At 35.1% G+C, this 9,006-nt stretch overlaps 1 protein-coding gene across 9 annotated transcripts in view; it reads right to left on the bottom strand.

The window, feature by feature from the left end:
* Positions 1–1,298: 1,298 nt before the first annotated feature.
* Positions 1,299–9,006, bottom strand: part of bptf (bromodomain PHD finger transcription factor) — a 32,329-nt gene continuing 24,621 nt past the window's right edge. For 8 of the 9 annotated variants that reach the window (XM_051886281.1, XM_051886283.1, XM_051886280.1 and 5 more), the window contains 6 exons: positions 8,370–8,659; positions 6,222–6,395; positions 5,937–6,129; positions 5,066–5,150; positions 4,634–4,820; positions 1,299–1,931 (listed from right to left, as the gene is read on the bottom strand). In XM_051886281.1, coding sequence (XP_051742241.1) covers positions 1,895–1,931; positions 4,634–4,820; positions 5,066–5,150; positions 5,937–6,129; positions 6,222–6,395; positions 8,370–8,659 — 966 coding nt within the window. In that variant the 3' untranslated portion in view covers positions 1,299–1,894. Of the gene's footprint in view, positions 2,804–4,633; positions 4,821–5,065; positions 5,151–5,936; positions 6,130–6,221; positions 6,396–8,369; positions 8,660–9,006 lie in introns of all 9 variants that reach the window. The other variant, XM_051886282.1, reaches the window with a different exon arrangement.

The raw sequence follows: 9,006 nt of genomic DNA, 5'->3' as shown, positions 1-9,006 counted from the left end.
GATTGGTCCGTTCGAGCAAAAGCACTTTCCCATTGGACCGTTTTGAAAAATCACACTGCTGGCGAGGGGACGTGGCTTACGTATTAACGCGAGATCTGGCGAGAATGCTAAACAGATTGCTGGGAATGAATTTCAGCACTTTACCTTTAAAAAAAATATGACATTCAAATCACCATGTTTGTATGAATACCAAATATAATGTATTATAAAATATATTTACGTATGACATCTGATCGTTTTATTGATTTATCTGAATTAATGTTCTCTATAAATATTTATTTAACGGTACAAACCTAGTTAACTTTTTTAACGAATAGTTTATTTTCCGTTCATATGCACGTACAATGTTTTTATTTTATTCTATTTTATACATGACTTTAAACAATACAAGATAACTGAAAAACTGTTTAAAATGTATTATTATTATCATTATTAAATATATTGTTTCCGTTAAAATGCATATAATCATAAATAAATCGGTAGAAAGTGCTTTGGTAGAAAAGAATGTACGTGTGACAAAGGGGCGGGGCGAAACAGCTCTATGTTTAATTCTGATTGGTCAATGGCGACAATGCAGGGCTTTCTGATTTTTAAAATCCATGGTGGAAGAATGGACGGAAGAGAAGCCATTACACCACGTGTTACAGCATACAGAAAGCATATATCTATTAAATCCTGAAAATAAACAGTCGGAAGAATATAGGCTATGTCGTGACTCAATAAATAATGATTTAGTATCTCTGTAAATCAAATAATCATTTGGCGTATTTACCATATTTATAATAGGAAATGATTTGTTTGATAACGAAAAACAACTGGTTAATGGTGACACACAACTTTCAAATGGTTAATGAATTTCATTTTAATTGATTCATTAAAGAAATTCATTACGACTACGATTCGAAGATCATTCGTGTATAAGCGCAAGGTTGTAGTCTTGAAATAAATGATCCAAAGTATACAAACAAGAGAAATAAGAAGACTTTATAGAAGTATTGTAATTCTATTAATAAGATCAGAGATTGAAACACAACATGGTTATTGTCATAAAAATATAACACAAAAGTTACAAGTATATCCTTAACTATAAACATGAGAAAATAGGCTATGTGTGGTTTATTTTGTGCCTTTTAACAGTTATCTAGACAAAATATTAATGAATGTGTTAGTTCATTCATGTATCCACAAACACACAATTAAAAAAAAAAAAAAAAATCTAAATAGCCAGATTGTCTAGGGGTCTACTGAGCATCACATTAGTGTTATTTTCAAATGAAGAGAATATAGAGACATCTTAATCAATGTAGAAGAGAGAATCCTGTCCCCTCCATTTATTTGTTTCATATACATCAATATTTCTTCAGTTGTAATACAAAAAAAAAAAAAAAAAAAGTTAAAGACAAGTTATACAAACAGGAAACCTTCTTAACTAGCACTTTCATCAGTCCTCAATGCATTCTTAAAGCAACACCTTATTTTAGTTAACTTGTTCTACCCCATTGTTTAAAAACCAATTAGCCGATTGCATCCACATTCCACTTCTGAAGTAGTATGCTGAATCATATGAAGGGGGAAAAAAACAACAGGTGCACCCATGATAGACTCCTGCTGTCCTGGGGAATGCGAACATGATTCCAGAGGGTTTTAAAAACTCACAAAAACATTTTTGTAGGCGTTTAATCCACAAAGAAACCCATTAGGGCAGCATCCCAGTCAAAACTCATTGCTTTAACAATCAAAAATGTAAACCGTCCATTCTTGATCCAAACCCACAGCTTTTTATGTCCAATATTCCACCAAACGCTGTGGCTATGTGTGATGCTGGCTGACTGGGATAGAGTTCCATCTTGAATGAAACGTTCAAAGTTTATTTAGAACAGCATGTGGTTGTATTCTATGAGGCTGATGACTGTAGTTTGTTGTTATGAGACCTAGAGAATACAGAGAGAATGAGGTTAAGAGCCCTTTGGTTTTATTGAATATATACAAATAAAACGACACAAGTGGAAAATGAATCTGCAGAACGGAAACATAGAAAAATAGCCTCAGGGGTTAAAGGAATGGCAGCCATGTTGGTGTAATACATCGGGAATGCCTTTCAGTCATTTAAATTGGTGCTGGTGTCAGAATTTAGAAGAAATGAAAAACAAACAAAAAAAAAACATACCATTTAAACCTTTTTTTTAAAGCATGGTCCTTTATTCAACATCCCAATAAAAGGATTTAAAACTCTTTATTTCACTTTATATTCAAGCCAACTGAAACCGTGTGATTCTGTGCAAGATTCGCACATTTATAGTTGCACCATATGCATTCTGCAAAAACTATGCATTAATCAGCAATTTCATTAGCCCTCTCAATGAAAACCTGGACAGATCAGCAAAACAGCTGAAACAAACATGTTGTTAAGCACATTACAATAAAACTGAACAGAAAAGTCTAAAAATGTTTTTAATCAGCCAATCCATGTGATAAATATGATCATGCATCCATAAACATCATAAATAACATCATGTGACCAGCAAACGTAATGGGGGGGGAAAAAACAAAAACAAAAACAGGATCATATATGCACAGACAGCATTTCCCTTGATTTTTGTGTGTTCAGTGCTTCAACATGGCTGCCGCTCTCTGTCAAAGGCTTCACTGGAGTTTTGGCTTTTTTTGACAAGTTTTTCATTCTCCAAACAGTTTTCACTTAAATGTACACCAGTTTCCGCTGTTAATAAAACAGCAAGTTCCATGATTCTCTAATAAAGAATGACTCCGCCCCTTCAGCCACTATGACTTATGACATCACAATCTGAAAGAAAGGACAATGGGTTGTATGAATGACATGCATGAAGAAGCACAAACACAAACAGTAATGTTATCAGCATACTGTAGTTAAATCAGGACAAGAATAAGAGGATGAAATGCCAGCCAGAGAAATCAGACGTTAGATGATGACTACTGCCTCTGAATTAAATATATTCAAAGCAGAAACATTCATAGTGTGAAAACAATGTGAACGAAGACAAGACGAGCAGGCACAAAACAAAACTGGATGTATGGAAGGTCAACGCAATGGAAAAGATAAAGGAAAAATTTTAAATCAACACTAGCGCAAACTACACACTACAATACACTGACAAATTTAGTGTGGAAAAACTAATATTATGGTAAGAAAACACCAAAGAACACCCTTTTACCTGTGGTAAAATCACTGTAAACACACAGCCTTTTGTGGCTTAAACCGATAATCGGTTTGACCATTTTAACCGATATTCACATTTGGTTAACAGTTCTTCGCATCATTTGATGGGTCAATGCAACATATTTAATGTATTGTTCGGATAATTAGTCAAAATATGTAGCTTAATTAAAATGAAGACGAACATATATATTATTTTGCATATTATGTTACTATTGTAATTATAGTAGAGATACTGCCGATAACGATTATTCAGAATATCATCTTCAGATACTGAAAAAAAAAAAAAAAAAAAAAAAAAAAATCTGTCCCAACTAATGTTGTAAACTATACAGGGAACCTCTCATTTGGTTCCTCACTATAATATGTTGTTAAAATTAACAACAGAGCCCAAACTATAATATTTAACTGCTATTTATTTTCGGATATAATAATTACACTCAAATAAATATGGAAATGTTTTTAGTTTGAATACTCATTTGCACATAAGGTAGTTTTCATGAACACTTGCCTTCATGACAAATTTATTCAAACATACATATATAATTAACAGTAAATAAGCTCATCTCTAGTGATTTTATAGCTAACTAACAAATTGTGAAACTTTCCTGGTGTAAATGCAATGTCAAGTGACACTGCTCACAAGCTGTTTTATTGACGTCTTTCCGTGGTTTAAACACATTGTAAGCAATTACATGAGACATAAGTTGCACTGTATCTTTCAACATACTTTTCGATGTTCAAGCATTTATTTTCGTGCTATAACTATTTTATAATAGTGGAAGAAAAGACTTGCACTCCATGCTGCCACTTGAACCAAGGTGCTACTGTCACGTCACATTTAAGAGTGTCAAAACACCATTTATTGTTTGAATTAGTGATAAAAAAGAGTTACTTTCTTATCAGAAGTAACAAAGCTCTTTGCGATTATTGGATGGGAGATGCACAACAAATAATTTGGTGTAGGGAAAAACCGCGGACCTGGCAACCCTGGCTTGAACTACAGGTGATTCATGAGGTCAAAAAGAGCCTGTGTTAACTTCGATAGCCCTAAATTCAACACAAGGGACATGTTCTTCACACACAGTATGAGTTGCGGTCTGACACGTTTTTTCCGCCCCTTTTTGAGTGACAGGGTATAATCGGCCCTGATCATTGCCTGTTTTTAAACAATCGGCTGGTACATCTGTGCATCCCTAAATGATAGTTTTAAATAATTTATTCGTTTGAAAAAGTAGGGAAAAAAACTATTAAAAATCAGTTCAGCATAACAGTTATGAGATACCCAAACAGAATAATCTATATGGGTATTGGTCATAAAGTGATGTCAGTTTGCAACAACATAAGGGCGAGTAAATGACAGAATCTTAATTTGTGGGTAAACTAATATTCTAACAACATCCTATGCTGCTTTACTGTATGTGTGGGAGCATACGTTACCTGCTTGCTTTGAAAGCTTTGAGTTTCTGTACAAAGAAAGACTCCAGGAACTCAGCACACTGGTAAAAAGGCGAGTCGCTGGGATTGTAGTAGCGGCAGTTGTCGAAGATTTTGGTCATGTCCGCTACGAACTCTGTGAGTTTGCTGTAAAAGCGTTTCTGTATCCTCTCCTCCATTGTAGAAAGGTCTGCAGATAACAGACACACAAAGAAATGGGAAAATAATGAAACCGATTACTAAAACATAGGCATTTGATTAAAAAAAAAAAAAAGTAGCATTATTTTATATATATAAAAAAAAAATCAAGATGGTATCATCTATAAAATGTAATATAATTTATGAACTACCTCATTAAAATGTAAACAGAAATGTACATAGAGAATATTATACAAGTCACTAAATTACAAAAAAGGGAGGAACAAAAACTCATACCCATCGGTTCCTTGATGATCCCATAATAATCTGGAGCATCATTCGGATCCACTGGTTCCAGGAATGGCCACGCCATCTTATGGGACTAACATACAGAAACATTTACAATTATAGTATAACATTCACACAGTTTCACAGTTTCGTTTCCCAGTTTCGTTTCCCATCGACATCCATTATAATTTTTTTGACCATACAATGGAAATAAATGGAAACCGCAGCCACAATAGCTTTGTATTTAATTTTTCCTTTTTTATTCAAAATATTCACAAACTTGTTAACTATCATGAAATATCTGATACTCCGATTCTCAAATACATGAAAGTCAATCTGTTTTGTCGCTTAAGCATCTTTATAATGATCATGTTAGCTGATCTATAATGTACGATGGGAGCCGCTATGTTAGTCTGTGGTACAATTCAGAGAATTGGATCTGTTGGATTTACATTAAACAGGTTGTCCAATTATATTTGGAATAATTATTGCCTAGTACTTATGTGTATTTAAATGTTTGAAACGTGAAATAAACATTATGTGGTTGAAAACACTGAACAGTGATATATGATTAGCGCTGAGCATGTCCGTATCCCGTACCAGCGCCAACCAAAGCGCGAAAGCACATTTGAATTAAGCAGCTGATCACGTGATGCACTGAACGTTCCTATTACACTGGTGTTATTGTACGCTTCAAAGGGTTAAAGGTGAAGCTGATTACAGCAACACATTCACTTGCTTTTGTGATGATTATCTAACCTGACCACAATTAAGGTTAAAATGGTAGGGAAAAATGCATGTACCATGTGTTCCATTCCAAACAAAACACTTGCTCTATAATTCAAAGCAGCCATGAAACCGTATTTGTTTTCATACAAACCTGTAAGGAGCGCAGGATTCGCTTCAGCCCCTCATAGTCTTTATCTGTGAGTGGCGTCAGGACCGTCATGGCATCCTCCGTAGACTGGCACTGCGGGCACACATACTCGTCGATGTGTGTGGCTTCGCTCTGCAGGATGCCCACACAGCGCCCGTGGTACCAATTCTGACAGCGATCACAACCGATGTAGAACCTAAAGTAGGTGCAGGCACAATCATATCAGAAAGCTTGTTTCCACATGTACCTTTTGAAATAAATCTGATGAAACTGCAGATGCATGATTACTGTGACTCGTCGTATGGGGTTCTGCAGATGCAATAAAGCTCCTCTGTGCTCCCCTCCTGAGCTCGTTTACATTCTGAACAGATGTAGTCATCCATCTTCTTGGCCTCTTTCTCGGTGATGCCCACACACTCGCCATGATACCAGTTAGAGCAGAGGTCACAACCAATGTAGAACCTGCATCAAGAACATTACAACATTAGATTGATCTCACATCGATTTGATTTCCTCATAATTATCTCTTTCATCTTTCAAAACCATAGCTATATTTGCATGGCTTCAGTAGTCAATTATAACATTATTTACATTTACAACTAACTCTAACCCTTTTATTTATTGTTCAACTGCCTGAGCTACAGAAACTAATTAACAGCAGTGTATTATTTAACCAAAACTGTGAATTAAAACTGAATTCTCTTGCAAAGTAGGCTTAACCATTTTTCACTGTTTAACGTCAAACCAAGTAACAAATTTAAGTACTTCTTTTAATAAAAAAAAACAGGTTTTTTTTTCTACTCAAAGTAATGAAACTAACTACACAAAATAAAAGTATAAAATATCCACAAAGTATAATCATTTCAATCATCAGATTTGTTCATATCAAGTATGATGAACAAATTAGTTTTACATTATTATATTTAGAATTCTCTGCAAAATAGGTATATTGTTTTCTTAATATCTTATTGTGTTTACATTTTTCATGCCAGCTCATAATAATTAAAGAAAACAAATACACCTGTACTGTTTTCTTTTAAAATCTTGTATGCTTATATTTTCATGTCAAAATACACATAATAATGTAATTAAAGAAAATTAATAAATCCTAACAGATAAAAACACCTGACAAATAGATTCTATTATACACTATATGTAATGAGTGTGGAATCATGGGAGTTGTCGTCTTCAAGCAATCCGACGGACTCGGGCAGAAATCATGTTCATGAATGAGCTAATATATTAAAGTTTTATTAAAGTTACTGTGGTATGAAGCAGGGTTGGCCGAGATCTGCGGGAGTCTAACGGAGCTTTTATTATGCTGCAGTCGGCCGCTTCCGCTCTTTTCGTTGCAAATGTGGGGTAACGCAGTTACATGATTGAAACAATCATACTAAATACATTTGAGTGTGTTGAAAGTTATGTGCGTTCTCTCAGTGGCTGCCATGAGACACTTGTTGCACACTGCAGTAATCTAGATCGATATTATAATGTTATATTACTAAAAACTGGATGACTTGTGTTGCTAAATGACATGCAGGTAATTTAAAAATATATTGTATGATGGAAAAAGCTCTCTCTGATTATGCTATGTTAGCCACTTGACAAAATAGTGTTATCCCTGAGGCTTAGTAAAAACATGGTACTCGCAGTAAAGAAAGAAAACAAGAAAACAAGTGATTCAAACAAAAAGACTAACCGTGTTGAGCTATATAACAATGATTAGTTTTCTGTTGATAAAGATATCCAAACAGTTGCTCACCTGTCTAATAAAATACACCATATATTAAAGTATCTTTGATGTTTCTATGGTTTCTACGAAAGTAAAACTGGAAATAACGCGGATATGAGGTCATTGACAGGCAATGAAATGACACATTCTGTGTCCTGGTTAAAACTGCTGATTTCTCTGGATTTAAACATTGTTGGAAATGTTTGGGATAATGGAAGTACACAAGTCAACAAAACATACAACACTGTTCTAGTGTTTTTTTGATATTTTAATCTAAAAATCTTACATACTGTGCCTTTAAAGGGTTAGTTCACCCAAAAATAATGTCATTAATTACTCACCCTCATGTCGTTCCACACCTGTAAAACCTTTGTTAATCTTCGGAACACAAATTAAGATATTTTTGATTAAATCCGATGGAACCACTGAACTCGCATGAACTGTTTTAAATATGTTTTTAGTACCTTGATGGATCTTGAGAGAGGAAATGTCATTGCTGTGAATGCAGGCCTCACTGAGCCATCAGATTTAATCAAAAATATCTTAATTTGTGTTCTGAAGATGAACGAAGGTCTTACGGGACATAGAACAACCTTTAAAAATCTTATTGTATATTTATATTTTAAGCCAAAAATATGAACATCTAGTGTAAATGCTCAACACCTGATGACCCCTATAATTAGAGGACAGTAAAGGTCTCATACTTAGACTCATCATAGGGCGTCTTGCAGATGCAGTATAACTTGATGTCCCTCTTGCTGTCCTTTGAGGTAGTGGAGATCATCTTTTTGCGTTTGGACTTGGAGGCAGCGTCTCTCTCCTCTTCCCGCTTGCGTTTGTGTGTGGAGGGTGAGGTGACGGTCGGTGTGTACGAGGAGAGACTGCTGTGCACGTGTGCGCTGGCGGCCGCGGCAGCAGCCGCAGCTTGTGCAGCCGCAGCCTGAGCTTTCTCCTTCTCCCGCCGCAGTTTAATGAGATCACGCTTCAACTCCTCCTGCAATGAAAAGAAATATGTAAATGACTCAACATATGCCGTGTAGCTTCAGCTGTCTATTTGGCAAGTATGATGTGGTGTTAACAGAGTGTGTGTGAGACAAACTGAGATGTGCATGAGAAATGAAAGCACACGTCTTCATTGCCAGATTCACACAGCTAAGTGTTGTCATAAATGCTGCAAAGCAGTCATTAGTTAGTGCATGTGAACATAAGCAACCTTCCAAAAGTTTGTGGTTGGTAAGATTTTTTTAAAGAAGTCTCTCCTGTTCACAACAGCTGCATTTATTCGATCAAAAATACAGTAAATACAGTAATATTGTAAAATATTATTACAATTTAAAATAA

The sequence above is a fragment of the Ctenopharyngodon idella genome, chromosome 3, assembly GCF_019924925.1.
Source record: "Ctenopharyngodon idella isolate HZGC_01 chromosome 3, HZGC01, whole genome shotgun sequence".
Classification (NCBI taxonomy): domain Eukaryota; kingdom Metazoa; phylum Chordata; class Actinopteri; order Cypriniformes; family Xenocyprididae; genus Ctenopharyngodon; species Ctenopharyngodon idella.
This window is presented reverse-complemented; position numbering and strand designations above follow the sequence as displayed.